At 49.1% G+C, this 26,747-nt stretch overlaps 2 protein-coding genes across 7 annotated transcripts in view; both read left to right on the forward strand.

The window, feature by feature from the left end:
- Positions 1-11,105, forward strand: part of SMG5 (SMG5 nonsense mediated mRNA decay factor) — a 34,776-nt gene extending 23,671 nt beyond the window's left edge. For 2 of the 3 annotated variants that reach the window (XM_044001663.1, XM_044001665.1), the window contains 6 exons: positions 809-967; positions 2,687-2,746; positions 3,073-3,232; positions 6,910-7,000; positions 7,913-7,987; positions 9,255-11,105. In XM_044001663.1, coding sequence (XP_043857598.1) covers positions 809-967; positions 2,687-2,746; positions 3,073-3,232; positions 6,910-7,000; positions 7,913-7,987; positions 9,255-9,624 — 915 coding nt within the window. In that variant the 3' untranslated portion in view covers positions 9,625-11,105. Of the gene's footprint in view, positions 1-808; positions 968-2,686; positions 2,747-3,072; positions 3,233-6,909; positions 7,001-7,912; positions 7,988-8,514; positions 8,654-9,254 lie in introns of all 3 variants that reach the window. The other variant, XM_044001664.1, reaches the window with a different exon arrangement.
- A 2,279-nt stretch (positions 11,106-13,384) lies between these two features.
- Positions 13,385-26,369, forward strand: PAQR6 (progestin and adipoQ receptor family member 6). Of its 4 annotated transcripts, none has more exons than XM_043962749.1 (8): positions 13,385-13,514; positions 16,043-16,174; positions 17,753-17,880; positions 19,133-19,338; positions 19,725-19,851; positions 20,001-20,097; positions 20,428-20,578; positions 25,067-26,369. In XM_043962749.1, exons 2-8 carry the CDS (start codon positions 16,124-16,126, stop codon positions 25,339-25,341), a joined length of 1,035 nt encoding a protein of 344 aa, XP_043818684.1. In that variant the 5' UTR covers positions 13,385-13,514; positions 16,043-16,123; the 3' UTR covers positions 25,342-26,369. The 4 variants fall into 4 exon arrangements, with proteins under 4 accessions (XP_043818684.1, XP_043818681.1, XP_043818682.1 ...); XM_043962746.1 differs by having other exon boundaries at positions 13,450-13,603; XM_043962747.1 differs by lacking the exon at positions 13,385-13,514 and adding an exon at positions 14,627-14,727.
- Positions 26,370-26,747: the final 378 nt, after the last annotated feature.

Below are 26,747 nucleotides of genomic sequence, written 5' to 3' on the forward strand. Positions count from 1 at the left end.
CTAATGAAGTAATCTAGGGGGTCTCCTCCCTTCAGTAATAATCAAGAGATTAGGATCTCTTCAAGAAATAGGAAGATAGAAGCTGTCCTTAGGCGGAATATAACTAATCCCTTTGAGAATGGGGAAGGCAGTGATTTCAACTAGACCTAGATATTTCATATTCTAAATTTGGTTACCACCTCTAATCCATTTTCTAGGGCTTTAGCTTTCATTCATCAGTTTTTAAACATTTGCCTAAAAAAAGTTAGGCCTGAGAGAAAGAATTTTAGTGGAAGACTTTTCTTAAAAAGTTTAAGATAGGGGGTGGCTAGGTGGCACAGTGGATAAAGCACTGGCCTCGGATTCAGGAGTACCTGAGTTCAAATCCGGCCTCAGACACTTGACACGTACTAGCTGTGTGACCCTGGGCAAGTCACTTAACCCCCATTGCCCTGCAAAAAAACCAAAAACAAACAAACAAACAAACAAAAGTTTAAGATAGTTTCTTTCCTTCAGATAGGTCTGGAAAGAACTTTAGACTGGAAAAATTTTTATTTCTTAATATTTTCATCAGAACTATAAAGAAGCTTTTTAATATTCTTCCACACTAGTCTTTCCTCAGAATCTCTTGAGGTTCCCATGTGTACACACCTGGAAGCAGAAAGATAGAAGAGAAAAATTCCCTGAAAGGAATAAAAGTGGGCAGAGTTTGCTGAGATGAAGAGGAACAATTCAGCTGAGTCTGTCTCTCCCCCTTTCATCCTCCCCCCAGCCCTATACCCTTCCTGTAATGTCTCTTCTGTCTCTCCTCTTCCCGTTATCCATCCAGTCTGTTGTGCGAATCTGCTGCATCCGTAGCTTTGGACACTTCATTACCCATCTGCAAGGCAGCATCCTGCAGTTTAACTCTGAAGTTGGCATCTTTATCAGCATTGCTCAAGCGGAACAAGATAATCTGTTGCAGCAAGCCCAGGCCCAGTTCAGGATGGTAAGTGTTGATCTTTCTCTCTTAAGGATCATACTCAGCTCTTCCACTTAGGCTTATAGACAAGAGAACATTGTCTAAGTGGCAAAGGTATAATTATCGCTATAGGGGGAGAGATGGGAAGTAGAAGAGCAAGGTGGGAAAGATACATAGCATGGTGTTTGGGGGGCAGTGAGCATGAGGAACAATTTTAGGAAGCCTTCCTGGAAAAGGGATACTGGGCATGGTGAGGCAGAAGAGGAAGAGGGAGAACCCCTTTAGCCAGGAGGCATTGGAGGCCTAGAATAAGCATATATTGCAGATAATCTATGGACTTGTCATCCCATTCACAGCAGCTCTTCACCTTTGCCTGCCTCTCTTCTTCTAGGGGTACTGGGGAAGTAAGAAACCAGCTTCCATTGGCACTTTCCACCATTCCCTTCTTACATAGTTTTTTTCCTGTGGTCTCTGCATCAAGTTAGCACAGCCAGAATTCTGTGTTCTCCTTGAATGTTTCTGTGTAGTGACTTGGCATCTTCTTCCCTTCCTCATCCTAACAGGAAAGGGAGAACCTGGAAGGTGTTTATGTATGTGTTGATAGGATGTTGTCATACTATATTGTCTGTTTCTTCTGTGTGTGTTTCTTACATCCAGCATTTTTCCTTCCATTCCCAGTGCAACCATCCTAGTTTTTGTTTTGTTTTGGTTTGGTTTTTTGCGAGACAGTGAGGGTTAAGTGACTTGCCCAGGGTCACACAGCTAGCAAATCTCAAGTGTCTGAGGTCAGATTTGAACTCAGGTCCTCCTGAATCCAGGACTGGTGCTTTATCAAACACTACACTACCTAGCTGCCCCTTAGACTATTTTTTTAAAAATTCTTTGCTGTTAACTTGGTCATCAGAACCAAAGTTTTCTGAAAGGCAAACTTTATTCACATAATATAGATAGATAATATCTTCTGGACTGTTCCAGTCATTTCCTTTCTCTCCCTCCTCCCCTCCCCCAACCTTCCAGGTTGCAGTCTGCCCTGATCAAATGTTGCTAGAATACCCTTCAAACATTCCTTTAATCATGTCTCTCTCCTGCTCAAAAATTTCCATGGCTCTCCATTCCTTTCAGTATCCAGTCTACTCTTGCCTGGTATTTGGGGTCACTCTTGGCCCTTACTTGCTTTGCTAGCCAGAGGTCCTCTTGTGCTACTCCTGAGACCAGACAGAGGGGGGCCACTTGATTTCATTTAATATAGTTTGTGTATTTCTGCCCTCTGGTCTTTTGCCCTTCTATTCAGATGAGTTGATAACATTTTCCAAGTCTCCCTTCTTGAAGCCTTCTCTTAACACTTGAATCTACCATGATGCTGTCCTTTATCTTAATACTTATGTCACCCACATAGTCCTTAACAAATGCTACCTTGTTTAATTAGTTACATTTTTATATGTGTATACCTTCTCTTCCTAACTAGATTGTAAGTTTTTTGAGGACAGGGACCAAGTTTTTGTATCCTACCTATATAGTAGATGATCAGTAATTGTTGGCTGATTGATACAGTGGTTTAGATTCCAGGAATAGACTTTCTTGTATTTCCCTTTCCCGGCAGGGACAGTTGAAAGGTATTTGATGGCAAGGCTGATCCTTATTTCAGATCCTAGGGATTTCTTCTGATTTTGTTTCCTAAGGAAAGAGATTTCCCTAATCTGATCCTTGCTCTTCTCTAGCTAGTCTTTCCTTTTCTTCCATAAACAGGCCCAGGAAGAAGCTCGTCGGAATCGACTGATGAGAGACATGGCTCAACTTCGGCTGCAGGTGGGAAAATAGGAATCCGATCTTCCTCATTTCTCCCCTTAGAGTATTCCCCATTCAGAAGTCCTCCATGCTATCTTAACTTCCATTCCTTTATTTCGGTTGATTTGTCATTCCTTCATAGATTTCACTGAGTCTCTCTGCTTTGGCTTCACCTTCCCAATTCTTTCTGCCTTTTATTTTCTTCTCTCCATCTTAAAATCATGGCAACCTTAAACAGCCTGAGGAATGTTCTAATAGTTAACTTCTACCCTTCCTACTGAAGTGTTAGGCCTTGAAGAGGGATAGGAGGGCACCCAACTCACTGTCTTTTGCCCTTTTCCCACCAGCTTGAGGTGTCCCAACTGGAGGGCAGTTTGCAGCAGCCCAAGGCTCAGTCAGCGATGTCCCCATACCTTGTGCCCGACACTCAGGCTCTCTGCCAGCACCTCCCCATCATCCGACAGCTGGCCAGCAGTGGCAGGTTCATTGTCATCATTCCTAGGACAGGTAAGGATTTGGGAATTAGAAGGGCAGGACTGTGTCATAATAATATCAGCAATGCCTCCTGGACCAACTCTGTTGTCCAGTCAGCCCAGGACCCTGTCTCTAACAGGGACTCAAAGGCATGTGTTATGGGACTTTATACATCTTAGCTCACTAGGCCTCCTAACCAGTCTCCTTCCCTCAGTCTCTCCCTTTCTTATCCATCCTCCACCAGCCACTAAATTAATATTCTTAAAATACAAAGCCGATCATTCCCCTACTGTACGGTAAAATACCAATTCTTCAGTGTGGCACTGGAGCCCACCTTCTTTCCAGAATGACTTCATGCTGCTGCCCTTCTCCATTCCCCATAAATGACATTCCATTTCCAGCCTCTGCCTGTACAAATGCTCTTCTGTCTCTGGAAACAGTCCATCCAGTAAACTTAAATGGCTGCCACATTCTGTTCTTGTTCTCTCTGCTGAACTCTGGGAATCCAAAGAATGGCAGCGGCAGTCCCTGCTCTCCAGGAGCTTACGCTCTAAAAGAGGACGCGACTTGTAATCAACTATGTACAAAGAAGCTATACACAGTATAAACTGGAAGGTCTGGGAAAGGCTTTTAGCTAGAGTTTGAAGGGGACCAGGGAAGCCAGGAAGCAGACATGAGGAAGAGTATTCCATGCAGTGAGTGTAGTGGAAATGCCCCAAGGTGGGGTAGGGAGTATTTTGTCAAGGAATAGCAAGAAGGCTGGCCAGTGTTACTGGATCAGAGAATACTTGGGTGTGGGGGGAGTGGTATAAGAAGATTGGAAAGGTTGGAGGATCAGTTACCAAGTGCTCTGAATGCCAAACAGGATTTTATTTTATTTTATTTATTTATTTTTTTTTTTTTGGTGAGGCAATTGGGGTTAAGTGACTTGCCCAGGGTCACACAGCTAGTAAGTGTTAAGTGTCTGAGTTCGGATTTGAACTCAGGTACTCCTGAATCCAGGGCTGGTGCTTTATCCACTGCGCCACCTAGCTGCCCCAGGGTTTTATTTTTGATCCTGGAATTTCTAGGGAGCTACAGTTGGAGTAGGGGGGAGACATGACCATATCTGTGCTTCAGGAAGGAATATCTCTTTGACCACTGAGTGGAGGAGCATGGGGATTTGAAGCAGGCAGATCTCTCTCTCTCTCTCTCTCTCTCTCTCTCTCTCTCTCTCTCTCTCTCTCTCTCACACACACACACACACACACACACACATCAAGGAGGCTATTGCTATAGTCCAGGTGTCAGGTGATGAGGGCCTGCATTAGAGGAGAGCAGAGAAATAAAAGCCTTCCAAGTATGGTAGCCAGCGAGATAAAGTGCCCAGAGATGGAGTGTCTTATTCATGGAACGAGCAGGAGTCCAGTGTCACTGGATCAGAGTATGTGCTAAAGAGTAAGGTATAAGAAAACTGGAAAGATAGGAAGAGGGTAGGTCATGAAGGGCCAAACAGAGCATCTTGTATTTATTCCTGAAGGCAATGGAAAGCCACTCAAATTAATTTGAGTAGGAGAATTGCTGTGATCTGACCTGTGTTTTAGGAAAATCACTTTGGTGGCTGAATGGAAAATGGATTGGATCGTGAGGTGAGAAGAGCCTCCCACTGGGTAGTGGTAGTATCAGAGAAGAGAAGGGGGTGTAAATGAGATGTTGCAGAGTTGAAATTGACAGGCCTTGGCAATAGCTTGGATATGGGGGTTTCAGGGGGGTGAGAGATAGCAATCCAAGATGACTCCAGTCAAGAGCCTGAGGGACTAGGAATGGTGTTGTCATCCACAAGATTAGAGAAGATAGGAAAAAAGGAGGATTTAGTGGGGAAGATAATGAGTTTGGGTTTGGATATAGTGAGTTTAAGATGTCTACTGGACATCAAGATAGCTGAAAGGCAGTTGGAAATGCAGGATAGGTAGATTTGAGAATATCAGCATAGAGATGGTAGCTTAATACCTGGGAGCTGATGAGCTCACCAAGCAAAGTAGTATAGAGGGGGGAAAGAGAAGGCAGCCCAGGACAGAACTTTGAGGAACAACTACAGTTGAAGGGTGTACTCTAGAGGAGGATCCAAAATAGGAGACAGGGGAGGGGTGGTCTGATAGATACTAGGAGAAAGTGGTGTCCTGCACACCTCGAGAGTATCAATGAATGAAAGGTGAGCAACATGTAAAAGTCTGCAGAAAGGTTGGGAATAATGAGGATTGAGAAAAGGCCACTGGATTAGGCAGTTAAGAGATCATTGGTGAGTTTGGAAAGAACAGTTTCAATGGAATGATGAGGTCAGAAGCCAGATGTCAGGATGTTAAGAAGTGAGTGAGGAGAGGAGAGACCGACATTTTCAAAGCATCTGTTCACAAAAGGCAGAAGAGATATAAGATGATAGTGGAGATGGAAGGACCAAGTGAGTGTTTTTTGAGGGTGGGTGTGTCTTTGGGCAGCATCGAGGCAGCAAGTAGACAGGGAGAGACTGAAGACTCGTGAGAGAATAGAGATAACAGGAAACAATTTGTTGGGGAAAACTGGGTAGAATGGGATGACTTTAGCATGTGAAGGGCAAGGGACACCTTCCTCTTCAAGGTACAGGGATGAAGGACTGTGGCCAAAGTCATCCAAGTGATGTAAGATGAGAATGGGAGGAGCAGAAGCCCAGTAAAATATCTCATCTGAAGGGAGGAGGGGAGGGAGGGAGTGAGCAAGTGAGCACCATGGGATGTTTGAGGAGGAATAGAGTTTTGGAAGAACCTCTGACCATATCGAATGGGAGAATGGGATAGTGGCAGTGAGGACCCATTTGAAGTTGTGCGAATTTGTAGTGGCCCAAGTCAGAAGGGCTGCATGATTTTCTCCACCTTCATTCAGCAGCACATTTGTAAAATGGGAAGACAATGGATGGTGGGAATGATCCAAGGCTGAAACTTGACAGGGCACAACAGCGATGTGATAAGAGGGCCAGGGACTGAAGAGAAAAGGGCAGTGTAGACTGGAACTGATTTGGGTCAGACAGGGCAAAGAAGAGAGTGTAGCTTAGGCAGGGGGGACGGTGGCCTAGGAGGGAACTAAGGAAGTGTGAGGCATTGGAGGTCATGAGGTGGATGAAGATCACAGGGTCTGGAGGGTACTAGTCGGGACAGCTAGGTGGCACAGTGGATAAGGCACCAGCCTTGGATTCAGGAGGATCTGAGTTCAAATCTGACTTCAGACACTTGACATTTACTAGCTGTGTGACCCTGGGCAAGTCACATAACCCCCATTGCCCCACAAAAAGAGAGAGAGTAGCTACTGGTCTCCAGTAGCTTTGGTGACTGAGGAAGCCTTTCTCCTGTCTAGCCATGGACTCAGCCACATGCCACTTTCTTTTGTAGACTTGAACATGGCCCTCCCTCAGAACCTTATCTTTTCCTCTTCCCTATAGCTTCAGAGAGGGCCAGGTCTGAGGTCTCTGCCATTGACCAGTAGGTCTGCCAGAGACAATCAGATTTTTATTGAGTTCCTACTGTACTTAAAATGTTGTGCTAGGCAAATTCACCCAGTTTCTTCATGTGTAAAATAATAATAATAATTCCTACTAAGCAAAGTTGTTGTAAGGATAAAATGAGATATTTCTAAAACACTTTACACACCTTAAGGTACTGTATTAATGGTAGCTATTGTTTTTCCCACCTTTGGGGAATTAGTGATTGATGGCTTAGACTTGCTGAAGAAGGAACATCCAGGAGCTCGGGATGGGATCCGATACCTGGAAGCAGAGTTTAAAAAAGGAAACCGGTGAGAGCTGGTGCAGGCGTGGGTGGGGCTTTGAAGGGGCAAGGCCAGGGCTGAAAGAGTTGTCCATTCTGTCCACCCCTTGTCCCTCCCATCCATCACCTGTGCTTCACTCTTTTGGTCTGTTTAGGTGTGGGTTAGACCAGATGGCCTTTGCAGTCCCTCCCAACCCAGATACTTGTCCAGAAGGAGAAGCAGCTTTAAACTGGGAGAGGGCCAGGTAGAGGGTCACTGATTCAGTCAGGTTCCCTTGGATGGGAGGTGGGGGAGGGAGGGGGAGAATGGGAACTGGAGGGCCTGCCCTCAGAGCTGCCTAGGTCATTCATGGTCAGTCTCTTCAAGCCTTCACCTCTCTCAGTACTTCATAGAGCATACACCCCATAATAGGCACTGCCCCCAACAGAGACCAGGGCTGTGTGACTGTTCTCAGTCTGGGAGGGCTTGAGAGGGGGCTGCTGCAGAGGAAAGAAAGAATTTCCCCTCCTCCCCCCTCCTTTTTGCTCAGGGAGCAGCCAGCTGAGCTGGCGCTCTACCCCACCCCACCCCACCCCACCCCACCCCACCCCACCCCACCCCATCAGGAAGCAGCACAAAGCTGGCTTGTTTAGGCCTTGTCTTCAGAAGCTTTGACTTCAAAAGCATCTATTACTTTTCTCCTCCTGGCTCTGGGCGTCCCCGGCGCCTCCCCAGGGAGGAACCAAAGTGGTGATGTTATCAAGAGGAAAAGTGAGCTGGCCTCTGCGCAGCAGGAAAGCAGCCTCAGGTGGCCCTGACAGACACAGGGCTCCTTCTTCCTCCCCCACCGAAAACTGATTCCCCCAGATTCATAATGACCCCCTTTGTCCTGTTACACCCTTCCGTGACACACACCCAGTTTCTAGAACCAAACATCCTTCTCCTGTCTCTCCTTTGCAGGTACATTCGCTGCCAGAAAGAGTTTGGGAGGACTTTTGAGCGGCATAAACTGAAGAGACAGGATGTAGATGCCTGGTAAAGTTATAGACTTGGCACCCCCAGGGCTTGACATGGGAGGAAGGATATTTTCAGAGTTGCCACCTACCCATCCCTCCTGGGAGCATGACATATAGAACGTCTTGAGAGCTAGAAAAGAATTCTTTGAGGTATCAGCCAGGAATGAAAACAATTTGTCCCTCCATCTGCCTCTGGAGAATGGCTCCCAATCCAGGGCCTAAAGATGCCTCCCACTTTGTATCATGTCACCATCGCTTTCTTGAGACCCTTATTGCAATTTCTGTACCCCTAGTAGTTGAACAGTAAGTCCTTCCACATGACCCCCAGCTCTTTGTTTTCTTTGAATTGTCGGCTTCATTGCTCTGCTGCTGTGGAGAATACTCAGTGTTGTTCTCCCCCTAAAATTTCTCTTTGGGATACAGCTCTCAGAATGCCATCCCAGCCTGTCTCCTCTACTCTCCCTTCGTACCCATTTCTTCTTTCTAAGTTACAGTGATTTCTAGAGAGGCCACCCCATGGGCTGATAGCTTGTCTGTCCATCTCAGGACCCTCTATAAGATCCTGGACAGTTGCAAACAGCTGACTCTGGCCCAGGGAATTGGCGAGGATGACCCTAGTGGCATGGTGACCATTGTCACTGGTCTTCCAATGGATGATCCCAGTACTTTCTCCAGCTCCATGCAGGTAAGCAGGTTGACAGCTTGAGGCTGGACCCCCGGGGTTCAACAGAAAATCCCCAGCCATGGCTTCCCCATCTCTTTTCTTGGAGGAGGGTGGCTTCTCTGCCCCAGATCAGATCATTTAGTACATAATGACAGTGAGGCAATCTAGAGAAATAAAACTTAGAGCTAGGAAAGGAGAGTCCTATGGAGGTGAGTGACCAGCCCACGGTTAGAGTGGCAGAGTCAGGATTTTCCTAACTTGGTGGTACTGCTTGCCCTGTTGTTCTGCGTAGGTCTCTTCCCTTCTGTGGCCTGTGCAGTAGGAATGTTAATTGCTCTGAGCAGCAGAGCTGTTGTGAGACCATATTTGTAAAGTGATTTATAAACCTTCAAGTACTTTGTAAATGCCGGCTGTCATTGTTTCAGCTACACCATAAAGGGCTGGTATTACCTGCACAGTTAGGTTTCTGAGTGATCCATTACCCCATTTCCCTTTTCACCTTTGTCCTCTGGCCCATCCACCTGTCACCCACCCCCAGTACTGCATTAAGATACAAGAAGGAAAGTGCCAAAGCTTCTTGACCATGATACGTGTCCCCACCTCTCCTCTTCTCCCCTTGCAGGCAGCGGTACAAGCAGCCACCCACGCCAGTGTTGACATCAAGAACGTGTTGGACTTCTACAAGCAGTGGAAAGAGATTGGCTGAGACTTCCCCCATGCCCCACACTGGGGTTGACTCCAATCTCTCCTCCCTTCCCCTGCAGCCGGGGCCGACGAGCAACCATTCCCCCAACATACACAGACACACACATGCACACACGCACACACGCACATGCACACACAGGCACGGTCCCTACCCCGGTCATGCAGAGAGGCAGCAGGGAGGGCAAAGGAGGGGACTAGGAGGATGGGGTCCCCTCCCCCAGCCTAACCTGTGTCCGAAAAGAAGGGAAAGAAACCTTGGAGCAGGAGAGTGCCTCCGGTTCCTTTAAGCCTTCCCGTTTTATTTTGCTCCGATCGGGAAGGTCTTGGCACCCTCACCTACCCCAGCCCCCATCGTCACCCTCAGGGGGAAGCTACAGGCAAAGGGGATTGTATTTCATTTGATTCAAAAGCAGGAGCCGTTTGAGGAGCATTTCCTGGACCTTTTGCAAGGAGGGGACATCAGCCCCTCTCCTTCCTTACCCAAGATCCAGGGCAGTGGGGGGAGGAGAGGATGACTCGGCCCCCAACCCCCCAGAGGTGGTGAGTTGGTTTGAGGTGGGTGTCTGGGGGGTTGTCCCCACACCCCTGCCCCCCTTCTAGTACCTAGTCCCCTTCCCTCCATTCCCCTAGGTCGGGGTCGAGGAGCAGAACAGCTCAGGAGCAAAAAAGAGGCCTACAGAGAAGGCAGAAATGGAGCCATGCTCCTTCAGGCAGGCTACTCATGCCTTGGGCTTCTGTTCCAGTATTAGCGTTCTAACTCCACTCCTGCCTGCTTTGTGTTCCATCGGAACCTGGGCCCCCACTTCTGCTTTTTGGCTCTCCCCATAGCTGCTGGGGCAGGAAACTGGAGGCATCTCCAGAAGCCGTGGGCTACTGTGTCTGACCCTCACCCTGAGCAGGGTTTCCTGTTCCAGCCTCAGCCATCTTGCTGTAACCTTTTGGCTGCTGTGTTGTGACAGAGCTGGGAGCCTGGGGGGAAAGTAGAAGTTCCCCTGACACTAGAGATTGTGGGAAGGGGAACTTCTGCCAGGGTCAGGCCTCCCCAGCTGAGAACTGTGGGAAGGTTACCTGCATATGTGACAAAATTAGGGGAAGGAGGGACCCTGAAATGCCAGGTTTCCAGAAGCTGGTTGGGTGGGGATAAGGAAAGCCCGGAGTGGCTCCCCAGCTCTCCATGCCCTCCTACTCCCCGATGTCTCTTCAGGTCCTGGCCGACGTGGGACTTGCTGGGGCAAGGAAGTCAGGATTTCTGGTCATCTCCCAGCAGGGTAGTTTGGGGATGTTGAGATCAAGATTGGGGTAGTAGGAGCAAAGATCATGGAAAACGCTCAGGGCATTGAGGGCAGATCACGGCAGCAAGAGCACACTGGGACACACTGCCCAGGCATACCTTCCTCCCCCTTTCTTCATTTTCCTCAGGACCCTTTGGCATGTGGCAGTGCCCCTTCTCACTCCCCTCCCCCAACTCAGTCTTCTTGGAGGCCTGGGGAGGGTCAGGTGGGCACCCAGAGTAAGAGGGGCTGAAAGCAGAGAAAGAAAAGTCAAGTTGGATGACTGAAGGGAGAGGAAGAGTTTGTTGCTCCTCCTGCCCCCAACAGATCTCAATACCAACTTCCTGACACGGTTCCCAGAGGAGAGGCACACCTGCCCAGCACCTCCGAGAAGCCAAATCTGGGAGAATGGGGGCAGGAGTGGGGTGTTCTCTAACCCCACAGCAAAGACTGTAAGACTGAAAACATTCGATAATAAAGTCCTCCTAACCCTGTAACCCTGCCTTTTGGAAATTCCTTTTCACATCAAGTTTCTAGAGGAAAGGAAAATGAAATGGGATGGAGGTTCTGCTCTTCTCCATAGTCGTCCTTCGTCCCCTCCAACTTCACCTTTGAGAAGGCCAGTCCAAAGAAGTCAAATGTGCTTTGTGCTCCAACTGGTAACATTGGGGTCAGCTGTCACGCTGGAGTAGGAAAAGATCTCATCTCATGTCTACCATCCCTTGTGTCAGGGCAGAAAGGTTTGGGAAAAAATGTGCATTCACCAGCACCTTGTACTGAACATCTTCAGTTGTGCAGGCCCATTCCCAGGGGAGGGCTGGGCAGGAGATGACCAGAGGGACAAGAGATGGGTCTTGCCCTCCAGGAATCCCTTCCCCTCTTGTGAGACAGAAAGGTTAAAAGCAGTCAGTCTGAAGAGAAAAGGGCCAGTTGGGGAAGGTATTGCACTAAAGAAAGCAAGGGGGGGTGATAGTAGCTTGGAATTGGGGACAGAAGGGCCTCAGTGGAGAAGACGATCATCAAAATAGGTAGTTCATTCTGGGAGGCGGCTCCTCCCTGAAAGGTGAAATTGATTGGAAGGTCAAAGTAAGTATGTCATGCCACATGTGTGCAAGTCAGAACCCCTCGCTTCTCTTTCTAGCCTGAGGAGCCTTCTGCTTCCCTCCTCCGAGTTAGGGAAAGAAAAGCAAATTTAGTGGCATCCTGGGCAAGAGAAAGTAGGAAAGTGCTCTAATTTGCCCTGAGGGCTAGTGCCTCCATTCTTCTATCTGGGCACAAGATCAGGATTTAAAGCTGGAGGGAACCTTAGACACCATCTAGACCCTCATTTTGCAGATGATGAATCAGGCCCAGAGAAGATGAACAGTCCTCGCCCCCAGCTCAACCAGAAGGGTGTAGCTGAGGTCCTGTTCCAGATGCCTAATTTTAATATTTCAGAGCTAGAAGGAACAACAGATCATCTAGTCCGATCTCATTTTACAGCTGAGGAAACAGACAAGTGATGGTGTGCAAGGGCACACGGATAGCCAATGGCAGGGCCAAAATCTGAACCGAGGTTCTCTCCACTTCCATCAGGAAGTTCTCAGTTTTCAAACTGGTTTTCAATCCTCTCCAGGAGTGGATGATGAGTCAGGGCTGTGGGAAGCTCAGGGGGTCTATGGGGGCCAAGATCAGGGGGGTCATTGACAGCCAGAGGAGGAATGGGGAAATGAGGAGAGCTGAGCGGGATAGGCAATCAGATGTCTGTGGCTGGGGGCCTCAGGAAGTTGAAGGTCAGGAGATCATGTGGGTAGCAGAGGTTCATAGAGATGTGGGTGATGGGGTGTTGCTGGGAGCTATTGGAGGCAGGGTATCTGAGCATTACAAAATGACAATCAGTATTGTCAGGCAGGGTTCCTCTTACCCTGGGAGTCTTCTCAAGCAAAGCCTGGATGACCACTTGGGTATGTCATAGAGCAGGTTCTGATGCCCATGCAGGCCTGCCCCAGAGGGCCCTTCCAAATCAGCTTGTGCCATTGTTCCTTCAGTCACTTCTCCCACACACAAGCTGGAATCTCATTCTCGATTAAATAATAAAAACAGTTTTGAGTGATGCTACTGTTCAAATAGTTCTGTGCTGAGGGCTGTCTATGAAGTACAAGAATGGTTGCCAACTGCTTCCTGCACTCTAACCGAAGCCCTTCTACTTCAGAGATAAGATTTGTAGAAAAAGCCCTGGTCTGTGTTCCTTTGCTGAAGCCCAGGTAGATTTGAAGATGGATCCAGGATGGAAAAGATTTTAAATGAGACATCACTAAATCAGTCTGTTTCCCTGACCCCTCCCTGGGATGAAACTAGCCCAGAAAGTCTCCCTCTGCTTCTGTCCTGGCTTCACATGCCGTGTGTGTGTGTGTGTGTGTGTGTGTGTGTGTGTGTGTGTGTGTGTGTGTGTGTGTGTGTGTGTGTGTGTGTGTGTGTGTGTGCGCGCGCGCGCGCACACACACACACACACACCCCTTGGCAGAAGAGAGGGAGGAAGGGCTGGTTATGGCGCCTGTGGGCATAGGGCCCAGGCTGTGTGTAGAGCCAAGCAGCAGTGACCTGCCTGCTAATGGGGATGTACAGATTGACAGCCCCGGAGGACTAAGGGTCCCCCACTAACTGAGCCCTCCAATTGGCTGCATTGCTACCTCCTTTCTGCCTCCCTCAACTCCTAGTCCCATAACACCATGTCCCACCAAGGCAGGACAAGGCAGGAATTGTTCCCCCTTTGTCTCTCTTCCCATTCTACACCCCCACCCCCAGGCTCTTGCCTCCTAGCCCAGACCTCTGGTACCAGTAGGGAGCTTTGCCAGCCTTGCCCAGCCTCTAGGGCCTAAGAAAAGGAAGCCAGGCGATGGATTGAGGTTTCCCTGACCACAGCCTCGGTAAGGATCCTACCATCCTGGTGAAACAGGACATCAATCCCAGAGACATCCCAGATCAGGCCCTTTACATCAGACATACCATCTTCTGGGTAAGAAAAGGCTGATATTTTCATGTGATAGGGATTGGCTTAGAGAGACTTTGTCCTGGGCTCCGATGTGAGGGTACCTCCTGTTCCTCCCTCCCCCCTTTCTGGGGACACTGAAGCTCAGAGTTTGGAACCAGGTCTCCCTTGACTGTTCATGCCCCTCTGACTCTAAGCCTTCCTCATCTCCAGGTCCCCCACCCCCAACACCCCCACCCCCACAACCATACCCCAGTGCTCCCAGGACTCAGTCATTTCCCTGGAGATAGTATATGAGACCCCCCCCATCCCCCACCACCATCTTCATGGTGATGGTGTCTCCTACACCCACCCCAATCTTCTAAGATCTCTAAGCACTACTAGGAACAGAGTGATTATAAGATGAAGAACTCTCCATATAGGATTTGGGAGTGTGGAGGAGAAGAATTAAGACCTAGGCATTCTGTACCCTTCACTCATCATTTGAACCCAAGTTCCTCCTTGAGGGCTGTGCCTGGCTCCCCAGTACTAACCATTCCCCTACCTACTCACATTCCTCATTATATTCCACGGCTTGGCTAGGTGAACAGACTCCTAGATTCCATCCCATCCTCCCTCTGCCCCTCGGGCACCTCAGTGATGCAGTCCTAAAGCATTCTTGGAGGCTCATTAGGGTGAGGAGAGTGGAGAGAGGTATAGGGGCCTTGGGTGCCTGACTCCCCTGAGATTTTCCTGGAGGAAATGAGAAGCACTGAGTGGGGAGAATATCAATGGGAGACTGTGGAGGAGACTGAAAGCCCAAGAGAAGCAGACTGTGTCAGACAGGGAGGGAAAACAAAGAGTTAAAAGGGTGACAGATACCAATGGAGACAGACAGAGAGGATTGAACCCCCAGGCCAGCAGGCAAACAAGGAATAGAACTGGAAAGTTTTATGTGCCGGGGCTGGGCTGGGCTGGGCTGGGCTGGACTTGGGGTGGCAGGGAGCAACATCTCTCCTCCCTTGGGGGCGGTTCCTGCCCAGCCTGGCCCTGCCCCTCCACTTGTGCCAAGGAATGTGCCTGAGAAAGGAGGCTAGAGCAGTGGGTGGGGGAGCCTGGGACAGAGCTGGGCCCAGACGGGGGCCACGGAGCCTGGAGAGACAGCTTCACAGGTCTGGGGGAACCCTGAGGGAAAGGGGGGGCAAAGATTTCAGAAGAGAATGGGACCCAGTGTGTAACTCCCCCCGCTTCTTCCCAAAGGAGACCCAGGCACCCAGCATCCCTAGGTCTCCCCATCCTAGAGAGGACCTAAACATTCCACACAGCCTGTCCACCCCCCCCCATCCCTCCCCAGGCCTTCCCTCATCCAGGTATCTGGGTCCTAAGCCATTCCCCATCCCAGATTGGACTTAGTTGTTATTTCTTCCAAGACTCCTCCCTATTCCAGGGAGGACCCAAGTTTACTGCCCCTGGGTTCTCACGTCCAGGCCTACTTTCTAACTCCTAGGTTCCTCTTTTCCCCTGTGAGATGTTTTCTGGGTTCAGCCGGGGCCTGGGCACACTGCCTGCTGAGTGTCTGTTCTTGGGTGGGGCGGCATAGGGTAGGGCCTGATGAGGCCAGAACACCTGGGTCCCACGCCTGAAACAGATTTGGTGGGGAGCAGGGAGAGAACCAGGCAACCAGCCCCTGACCCCTTGGCTAGGTCCCCTGAGGCTGCCCAGTTCCTCTCAATGGGGTACTTGTCCATAATAGACAAAAGAGGATTGAATGAAGTAAATGGGCACTACCCAGGGCCAAGTAGACAAGATAATCACCCCATCCTAAGACATAGGGGAGGTAACTGGGGTCAAAGAACTGAACCTCTGGCTCTTCCCTGGGAAAAGGGAGTTGCAGAGGGCTGGGAACCTAAGTTCTCTCTGGGTGAGGGAAAAAAGACATTGCAGTTTCTCTAGGAAAGGAAGGGAGTGGGGGGAGGTCAGGGATCCAGACGTTTGAGTCCCCATCTGGGAAAAGGATGGAGGGGCTTGGGGACTCCGATCCTGAGCAAAGAGGCTATATTTAGAGTAAGAAATAGGAGGTGGGGAGGGGGAAGGCACTGTGTTACGTTAGACAATTGTTAGGTGGGGGGTAAGTTGGGCTCCTTCCCAAATTGAAAGGAAGTTAAGCCTGCCTTCCCACAGCCTCACAGGAAACTAGGGTGGGAAAGGGGCCCTGACTCTTCTCTTAACACACCTCTCTCCGAATACACACAACCATAAAATCCCTGTTCCCGGCAACCAGTCTCCCCAGCTGCTGGTTCTCCGAGCCTCTCAGAAGACTCCTGGGGAACAGGGGGACAGTTTGACAGTCTGGGTGCCTGGTACCCGCCGGCCTCCAGCTCGGGGTGTGGATAAGGGCAGTGGGTTGGTTGGTTGGGGGCGGGGCTGGCTTGGCTGTTCTGGGTGAGGATGTTGGGTTTTTATTTTTTCCTTTTTCCATGTCTCTAGGACTCCAGGGTTCATTGACTGCGGCTGAGGCAGGGAGGGGGGGCAGCCCCTCTCCTGGGGGCGCCCCCCCACTGAGCCACCATGCTGAGCATCAAATTACCACAGCTGCTCCGGGTTCATCAGGTCCCTCGGGTAAGAAAGGGGTCCTCTCCGACCCATCCCCCTCCACATTCACGGTCTGCCTCTCTCCTCTACCCTGTCCTCTCCAGCTAAACTAGGGGGAGAGTTGTCTCTTTCCAGAGAGAATTTTACTTCTCCTTCTTTCATCTTTCTCTCCCAGATCCTTGGAAAGTCCCTCAGGCAACCCATCCCTCCATCATCCTGTCATGGTGTCAGCCCTTCCTGATATGATCCTTGAAAAGTCGACAATGACAATTTTATGGGTTCACCTCTATATAGCAAATGGGAGGTGGAAAAAGTTCTTTCCTCCCAACCCTATAAAATATATCACATATCCCCATTTTATCCTTGGAGAAACCAAAGCTCAGACACTTGAAATGATTAGTCTGAGTTAGAGGGTGTTAAGCATTTGTTGAGGACTACTCTGAGCAAGACACTGTTGACCCAAAGAAAGGGTAAGGACGATGGTCCCTGCCCATGACCCACCCATATCTTTTTTTGTTTATTTATTTGTGTTTGTTTTTTGGTGAGGCAATTGGGGTTAAGTGACTTGCCCAGGGTCACACAGCTAGTAAGTGTTAAGTGTCTGAGGCCAGATTTGAACTCAGGTCCTCCTGAATCCAGGGCCAGTGCTTTATCCACTGCACCACCTAACTGCCCCAACCCACTCATATCTAATGGGGCAGAGGATGACAGAGGGATAAAGAGGGCACAGTCAGGGAAGCCAATGGAAAGCAGAGGGATTCGGATGGGCTTCCTCCAGAAGGTGGGCATTTAGCTGGACTGGAAGGAAGCCACAAATGGGCCAGGGAATTCCCCTCCTGGGGGCCAGTATCCAAGCTGGGTCTTCTTGCTCTGACCAGGGTTTCATTCCACTGCATCAGTCTTAGGAATAACAGTAATTGCTGTCATTTAGATTACTCTTTTTTTTTGGTTGAGGCAATTGGGGTTAAGTGACTTGCCCAGGGTCATACAGGTAGTAAAATAGCTGTCATTTAACAAAGTAACAATCTTTCATTTGGATATGAGAGGTAGCCTGGGATGGTCACAAAACTAGGAAGACCCACTGGGCAAGTTACTTAACCTCTCCATGTTCTGTCCAATGGTGTCAAACACTAATAGAAACAGGTGGGAGCAACTGAACAATGATTCCTCCAAGCAACACAGTGACTTAGAAACCCACATATTAACATTACCTATGTTTTATTATATTTTTATTTTGTTACATATTTCCCAATTACAGAGGGCACTAGGCAACTTTTTTTTTTTTTTTGGTGAGGCAACTGGGGTTAAGTGACTTGCCCAGGGTCACACAGCTAGTAAGTGTCAAGGGTTTGAGGCTGGATTTGAACCCAGGTCCTCCTGCATCCAGGGCCAGCGCTCTATCCACTGTGCCACCTAGCTGCCCTTAGGCAACTTTTTATAACTAAGTGATTCTAAATTGTAGAGAAGGTGCAAGCCTGTATTAATAGAGGGAATTTCCTCACTTGGATATGCCTTACAGTAATGAAATCCCAGGTCAAGTCTCTATCCCTCTGTAATTTGAATAGCACCATTCTCCAGACTCTGGGTTCTTGACTTCTGCTCTAGGTTTTCTGGGAAGATGGAATCATCTCAGGTTATCGACGCCCTACCAGCTCTGCTCTGGACTGTGTGCTCAGCTCCTTCCAGATGACAAATGAGACTGTTAACATCTGGACCCATTTCCTGCCTACCTGGTGCCAAGGAGGGGTCATGGAGGGTGGAGTGGAGGGGATAACAAGAGGAGAAGAGAAAGGAGGGCTGGGGAAGGAGGAGGAGGAAGAGTGAAGAGAGAAATGGGCAGGCAGGTCCCTGGGTGGGATTTAAAAGGTCAGTGGGTGTGTGGTATAAATCTAGCTCTCCTTGGAAGCCAAAGACCAAAGAACAGAGATGAAAGCTCATCAATCTAACAATCATATTTCAAAGCATTTCCCTGACAGCATTCCTGAGAGGCAGAACAGCAGCATAGATGTCATGGTCTCCTTTTTTTTTTTTTTTTTTTTTTTTGGTGAGGCAATTGGGGTTAAGTGACTTGCCCAGGGTCACACAGCTAGTAAGTGTTTAGTGTCTGAGGCCGGATTTGAACTCAGGTCCTTCTGAATCCAGGGCTAGTGCTCTATCCACTGCACTACTTACCTGCCCCCATGGTCTCCTTTCAATAGAGAGGCTAAGTGATTTACAGTGTCTTAAGATGTTGAATGGGCACCATAGAACCCTCTCTCTCCTTTTACAGTTGAGGAAATGGAAGCCCAAAAGAGGTGAAATGATTTGCCCCTCCACACTGATAGGAAGTGGTTGGATTTAAACCTGGGTTAGCTGACTCTTAAAATCTAGTTGTCTTACCCAGCACCATACCATGCTGCCCCTTGGTAACAAGGGCCATGGCACCCAGACCCCATCACAGCATTCACAGAGGTCTTAGAACTTTGGGTTTAGGGGTCAAAGACTCTGTGGTCTGTGGAACATTGTGCCAGGAGGGTCCGGGGCATCCTTAGGGTCATGTGATTATAGATTTGGAATGGAAAGAGACCTCAGAGGCCATTGAGTCCATTTTACAGATAAGGAAACTGAGGCCCAGAGACTGACACAGAGAAGAAGTGATTGGTTTGGGGCTTGAAGCCGGGTACTCTGATTCCTAATCCAGTGTTCCCCTGGACCATGCCACCCCACACCTCCATGCTATCTCCGTCTAAGGACTTGACTCCCCTTGAGGAGAGGCAGGGTCCCTGGGTTAGCAGCGAGTATGGTGCAGCACTAGGAAGCCTGGATTCTGGTTCTGATTCTGTCTTGGACTAGTTTGGGGACCTCAGTTTTCCAAGCCATAAAATGGGAGTTCTACTAGCAATTCTAAGGCTCTCTCCAGTCGGGGATGCTATGTCCTCTAAAACTGGGAGGAAAAGATATCTTGAGGTTGCTTCTGGCTCTGTCCTCCGTATTCCCTGGCTCTAGGTATTTCCTGTGGCGGCTCCTGGCCCTGGCTGAGGGTCCTGGCTTCTGGTCAGAGCCATACCACTGGCCGCTGCTAGTGTACCTGCTGCTCATCTGCCTGTATCCGTTCACGTCCTGCTGTGCACACACCTTCAGCTCCATGTCACCCCGAGCCCGCCACATCTGCTACTTCTTGGACTATGGTGCCCTCAGCCTCTATAGCCTCGGTGAGCCCAGGGACCTCCCATCCTGACGTCGAGCTTTTCTTGGTGGAACCCTGGCACGAGGCCTCCCCTCCTTGCTCATCATCGGCTCCCTAGAACTTCAGGGGCCAGCTCTCTATACCTACTTTTTTTTTTAGTGAGGCAATTGGGGTTAAGTGACTTGCCCAGGGTCACACAGCTAGTAAGTGTTAAGTGTCTGAGGCCGGATTTGAACTCAGGTCCTCCTGAATCCAGGGCTCTATACCCACTTTTTTTTTTTAAACCGAGAACCCAGGCTTTCCTCCGCTAGCTTTCCCCCCAAGCCAATGCCCAGGGGCCCCGGCATCCCCATTGGGAGCCCCAGGGAACACCAGGAACAGGAATTTCAGGCCACTCATGTGTTCCCCCAGGCTGTGCACTCACCTACGGAGCCTATGCCATGCCTTCCTCCTGGCTCAACAGCCCCCTGCATCAGCTCTTCGTGCCCACAGCCGCAGTCAACTCTCTCCTCTGCACCTGCCTGTCCTGTTATTCGAGGTACCTGCTGCCTCAGACATAGCTGCACTCACCAAAGCAGCCGTCTTCCCCATTATGCCCCACGACCCTCCACTCGGCACAGAGAACCAGGGTTCAGGCTCCTCTTTGTGTGGGACCCGGAGGACGACTCTCTGACCTTCCCCCTTCAGGTTTCTAGAACTGGAGAACCCACGACTCAGTAAGGTCTTACGCACAGTGGCCTTTGCCTACCCTTTCTTCTTCGACAACCTCCCACTTTTTTATCGGGTAAAGGTGGGGGACAGCCCCAAACCCAACCCCTGGTGTCACAACCTCAACTCCTCACCCCCCCCCAGTGGTCTAGAATCTTTCCCCTTCCCCCCCACCCCCTGGGCCCAGTCCTGATAAACTGAGGTATCCCAGCTTTCTCCCTGGGACCCAGACTCCTGATCCCCAGTCCCAGCCTAGACCCAGGCATTCCAAGTCTAGTCAGGGAATCCACATATCTCAGGCCTCCCACCCCCTGGCCCAGAACCCAAGGGTCCAAGAATGAAGTCATTGGCCCAATTCCTAGACACTCTGACCCAACGTGTCCCTTTCTCCTTCCCCCTTCCCCAGCTCTTGCTATGTTCCAGTGGGGCCTTCAGCTGTGGGCAAGAAGCTCTGAGTGTCAACCACACCTACCACCTGCTCTGTGCCCTGCTCACTGGTTTCCTCTTTGCCTCCCACCTCCCGGAACGTCTGGCACCTGGCCGCTTCGACTATATTGGTGAGGGGGACGCCTATCCTGGGAGTGTGGGGGAGACTACTCCTGGGTTTCTTAGAAGGCAAAACAGAAGGAAATGTGGCCTAGGAGAGATAAAGGATACACAACAGGAGGAACTTCCCAATGTAGGCTGTGTTCTGAAGGTTTGTTTATAACTTGGCTGTTCGAAAAACACTTTTTTCCGCTAAAAACAATGTTATAAATACAGAAGCTGACAATGTAGATAACTAGATAACCAGTGCTCATGTTTATAAAGTCCTTTACAAGGCACCTTCCTGACAACATCCCCATGGGACAGGTGATGTATTACCAAGGAAAGTGAGGCTCAGAGAAATGACTTACCTAAGGTCACACAGATAGTGTCAGTAAGGACTCAAACACAGCTCATTTTACTCCAGATTCAGTATTCTTTCTTCTTTTTTTTCTTTCTTTTTCTCTTTCTTTCTTCCTTTTTTCTTTCTTTTCTTCCCTCCCTCCCTTCCCCCTCCTTCCTTCCTTCCCTCCCTCCCTTTCTCTCTCTCTCTTTCTTTCTCTCTCCTTTTTCTTTTCTCTCCTTCAGCCAGTACTCCCCTCCCACCCACATCATGATACCTCCCAATTATGATGACCTGAGGGACAGCTAGGTGGTGCAGTGGATAAAGCACCGGCCCTGGATTCAGGAGTACCTGAGTTCAAATCCGGCCTCAGACACTTGACACTTACTAGCTGTGTGACCCTTGGCAAGTCACTTAGCCCCCATTGCCCAGCCAAAAAAAAAAAAAGCAACATTCTTTGGGCAGCTAGGTGGTGCAGTGGATAAAGCACCGGCCTTGAATTCAGGAGTACCTGAGTTCAAATCTGGCCTCAGACACTTGACACACTTACTAGCTGTGTGATCCTGGGCAAGTCACTTAACCCTCATTGCCCTGCCCCCCCCAAAAAAATGCTTAAAAAAAAATATGATGACCTGAATTATGGGGCCAGGAAACTATAGATTATGTCCTGTATCCTCTCCCATGGAAGAGGAGAAGGAAGAGTGTTTCTTCCCTATTTCACCCCCAGACAAAATGTTAAGATAGTCAGAAAGTCTGATCTCCTTCCATCTCCCTTTCTGTGTCCCTTCCTCCAGTGACTCCTTATCTTTTTTTTTTGGGGGGGGGTAATGGCAGTTAAGTGACTTGCCCAGGGTCACACAGCTAATAAGTGTCAAGTGTCTGAAGCTGGATTTGAACTCAGGTCCTCCTGAATCCAGGGCCTGTGCTCTATCTACTACGCCACCTAGCTGTGACTCCTTATCTTAAGCCCCTCACTTCTCCAGCTTATCCCCAAAATGCTTCCCAGTGTCAATATCATATGGCAGCTGGGAGGACAGTACTTTCTTTGTAAACTTTTCAGTGCTATAGAAATGTGAGTTATTATATTTCAAGCCTTCAATGGGTCCATGATCTTATCTATACAGGCACCCCCTCCACTGGTGCAGATTGCAACCTCTCAGTGCTTTCTCATCATTTGCTGTTCTTGTGCATGTCCCTCAGAGGAGGTCAGTCAGTCAGTCAAATGCCTATTATGCCTATGATGTGCCAGGCACTGAGCTAAATACTGAGGATACAGGGAAAGACAGCACTTACCCTCAAGAAGCTCACAGTCTAATGCAAATTAGAATGTGCAAACAGGATAAATAAAAATGATTTAACAGAAGGAAGGCATTAGACTGAAAAGGGATTAGGAACTGCTTCTCACAGAAGGTGGACTTGAAGGAAGCCAGAAGATAGAGCTAGAGATAGGGGGGTGGGGCATTCCGGGCATGGAGGACAGGCACTGATGCCCTCAGTTGGGAGAGAGAACATCTTGCTCAGAGAATAGCCAGGAGGCCAGTGTCACCAGGTCCAAGAGTAGGTGAGGCATGGCAGGTGGTGAGGATGGAGTACAGAAGGTGAAGACTGGAAAGGGGGAGAGGTCAGACTGTGAAGGGCTTCAAACACCAAATAGAATCTTTTATATTTGCTCCTGGAGCTGACAGGGAACCACTGGAGTTTATTGCATAGTGGGGGTGACATGGTCAGACCTGCACTTTAGTAAGATCTGAATGGAGGGTGGATTGGAGTGGGGAGAGACTTGAGGCAGGCAATCCCACCAGTCCAGGTGTGAGGTGATAAGAGCCATCTGTACCAGCGGGGTGGCAGTTTCAGAGGAGAGAAGGGGTCAATATGAGAGATGTTGCAGAGGTAAAATCAACAGGCTGTGGCTAAGGGAGGGTAAGGAGGCTAGGAAGAACCCAAGGATTTGGACCTGGAAGGCTGGCAGGATGCTGGTAACCCCAAAGTAATAAGGAAGTTTGGAAAGCAGGAAGGTATGGAAGGAAAGATAATGAATTCTGTTTGGGACATGTTGAATTTAAAGTCTAGGAGAGGGGGGCAGCTAGGTGGCGCAGTGGATAGAGCACTGGCCCTGTATTCAGGAGGACCTGAGTTCAAATCTGGCCTCAGACCCTTGACATTTACTAGCTGTGTGACCCTGGGCAGGTCACTTAACCCTCATTACACCCCCCCTCAAAAAAAAAAAAAAGCTTAATGGAAGACGAATGGCCTTAGAAAATAATTGTGACTTTTCAAATTTCCATCAGGATGTCACAGTGAGGCGGAAAGTGTCCTCTCTCTTAAGAGACTGACTAAAATTTTGGGGCAGCTAGGTGGCTCAGTGGATAAAGCACCAGCCCTGGATTCAGGAGGACCTGAGTTCAATTCTGGCTTCAGACACTTGATGCTTGCTAGCTGTATGGCCCTGGGCAAGTCACTTAACCCTCATTGCCTTGCCAAAAAAAAAAAAAAAAAAAGGAAGAAAGAAAGAAAAGAAAAGTTTATGAGAGATCCAGTTGGAGATGCCTAATAGATGGTTGGAGATGTAAGAATGGAAGTTAGCAAAGAGGTTAAGGATGGTTAAGTAGATTTGGGAATCATTAGCACAAAGATGATAGTTGAATTTGTGAGACCTGATGACATCACTCAAAAAAATGGTGTAGGAGAAGGCAGTCCAGGACAGAGCCCTATGAGATGCCCCATTAGTGTTCATGGCATGGATGAAGACCCAGCTATGGAGACTAAGAAGAAGAGGTCAGAGAGATAGAAGAACCAGGAGAAGGCAGAGTCCTGGAAACCTAGAGAGAAGAGAGTATTTACAAAAGGGGTGATTGATCATATCAGAGGATGCAGAGAGGTTAAGAAAGATAAGGATAGGGGCAGCTAGGTGGCGAAGTGGATAAAGCACTGGCCCTGGATTTAGGAGTTCCTGAGTTCAAATCCGGCCTCAGACACTTGACACTTACTAGCTGTGTGACCCTGGGCAAGTCACTTAACCCCCATTGCCTCACCAAAAAAAAAAGAAAGAAAGAAAGAAAGATAAGGATTAGGGGCAGCTAGGTGGTACAGTGGATAGAGCACCAGCTCTGAATTCAGGAGGACTTGAGTTCAAATCTGGCTTCAGACATTTGCAACTTACTAGCTGTGTGACCCTGGGCAAGTCACTTAACCCTCATTGCCCTGCAACAAAAGGAAAAAAAAGATAAGGATTGAAAAAGTAGTCATGGGATTTGGCAATGAAGAGATCATTGGTGACTTTGGAGAAACCAGTTTTGGTTGGATGATGAGGTTGGAAGCCAGTCTGCTGAGGGTTCAGAAGTGAGAAAGAGGGTCCACTCAACCAGCTGGAGGGCTTCCTCGAAATCTTTTAAAATTCTCTGGGTTATCTGTGGGGCATGTGGACAGTGCATCTGTTATCTCTTGCTGTCACTAGCTGACACATATCCTTGACAATAAAGATATTATTACCTCTTCTTTCACTTGACTAAAGCTACATTTCTTCAGTATCCCAGTAATAGCAGTAACTCCCATCTGTGTGGCCTTTTAAAGCTTACAAAGCAGGATTAAGTAGTATCCCCTTTACACACCCAAAGAGGAGGGTTGTTAATCCCAACGAGCCTGAAATTAGTTCATGCTAGGCAGGGTCACAAAGTGGAAAGATATAAACCATGAAAGGGAAGGTAGTTGGGTGTCTGAGCACTACCACACTGGCTTGGCAAGACTGGCTAGCCCAGGAGTCTGCCCTAGGGGTCAGTGCACTGAAGCTGTTCCTGCTTTGCCCAGGAAGCAGGAACCCGCAGGTTCAAAAAGCTAAGAGTTTACTTTATTTAAAAATTTTGTTTTCCTCCACAATCTCTCCCACCGAAGAAGCAGCCGGGGGCTAAGCAGACGCATGTGTGGGTCATGTTTATAGGTTGGAGATGGCTTGTAAGTTCATAAAATGTCATTGCTGAAAGGGAGATTAATGTTGTAAAGCTGGTAAGGGGCCTTAGAACTCATCTAGCCTGAACCCTTGTTTTGTCAAAAGAAAACTGAGGCTCGGATAGACTGATGGTGGACAGCCAAAGGAGAAAGGAACTCTAAGGAGAGAAGTTGGGAGGAGGGAAAGGGCCCAGTGGCATGCAGGTCCCCCTAACGCTCTTCCCTTCTCCCACAGGCCACAGTCACCAGCTGTTCCACATCTGTGCAGTGCTAGGCACTCATTTCCAGCTGGAGGCAGTGCTAGCTGATATGGGGGCACGGAGGGACTGGCTGTCGGCCCATAGCCCTCCCTCGTCCCTGGCATCCACTGTGGCCACCATGGGCCTTGCTGTGACTGGGAACCTGCTCATTATCGCCATCTTCACAACAGCCCTGCTTCGTGCCCCACAAGCCTGCCCCTTACTGCAAGAGACGCAGCCTGAGTCAGTAGGCAGGGCCAAGGAAGAATAAGACAAGGAGGAAGCCCAGAAGGCTGCTCATCCTCAGAGACAGCTCCATCTAACTCTGCAGGTTCTGACTCAATCTGCTACTACCCTTCTCTGCTGTAGTTTTTTCATCTCTAGGAGAGAAATAGACCAGGGACCTCACTACGCAGATCCCCAGGCCCTGGACTCAGCCCTGGGAGGCTGGGGGCAGAAAGTCCTGAGACTGTAAGAAAGAGAGGCTGAGAGGAGAGGAAAAGATAGAAGAGGAAACAGGGATTGGGAGAGGGCAGAGTGACTGGGATGAAAGGACAGGGGAGGAGAGGGAGCAGGAGACCTGCTGTTTTGGGTAGAGGTAGGTGCTAAGGGTGAGAGATGGGACAGGCTAGTGGGGGGAAGGCCCGGGGGAATCGCTCAGGTCCCCAAAGTGTGCCCCGACTCGGGGCGGGGTGGTGGACAGGGTCCTTGAAGGGTTCAAACCTTCCTGTACAACTGAATCTGCTTTTGTACTATATAGAAGAGACCCCAGGGTTTAAGGACCACTGATTGAACCAGAGTAAGTTGTTAGGGATATTAGAAGTTCTAATAGGGGCCACACCTCTTGGGTTTATCTTGGAACTGTATTGGGAAAGTGTTACAGACACAACAGAGGAATATTAAGGTATCTGACTGGGGTCCCTATTCAGGATCATGCAGAGAAGCTGGGTCAGTCTTTGGGGAAATAACTCTCTTTAGGGACCCCTGGGCCCTCAGATGATCTCTTCTGGAGTAAACTAACACCATTAATTTAGACTTCACCAAAGGGGCCAGCCTTTAACCCCAATCTTTGGGACCAAACTCAAGAGGGGAGAGGGACAGGAAACACCTGCCTCACCTGGCCCTCTGGCATACTGAAATGACCAGAATATCATCATCTCCAAGCCAAGGTGAGAGGTGAAATGGGTAATGGAACTCATTGATTCCTGGGAGAAACTGGATTGAAACAGTTCCAGCCCTCTTGGTGTATGTATCTGCTTTACTAGCACCTACTTGCCAATAAAGAGCTTTTCTCCCTCAGATACAGCCTGTGGTGGTCTGTGGAGCTGAGAAGACCCTTTCATAGCCCATGGATAGGGCACACCTTTGCATGCCTGAGTATGTGACCAGAGATGTAGCTATGGGAAGGGATGGGAAGCATCCTATGGAGGGAGGATTGGTACAAGTGCTTCCTCCTCCCTGGAGGCCAAGTGGAACAAAAGACTACATAAAAAGGGACTGAAGTCAGACCTTAGGAAGTAGGAGGGAGCGTGTGGGAAACTTGGACTGGGCTAGAGAGAGCTCCGCCCTCACTTGGGGGTAGAGGATGGGGCAAGTCCAGGTTTTTTGCGCGCGCGCACACACACACACACACACACACACACACACACACACACACACACACACACACACACACAC

Source organism: Dromiciops gliroides, chromosome 4, assembly GCF_019393635.1.
Source record: "Dromiciops gliroides isolate mDroGli1 chromosome 4, mDroGli1.pri, whole genome shotgun sequence".
Taxonomy (NCBI): domain Eukaryota; kingdom Metazoa; phylum Chordata; class Mammalia; order Microbiotheria; family Microbiotheriidae; genus Dromiciops; species Dromiciops gliroides.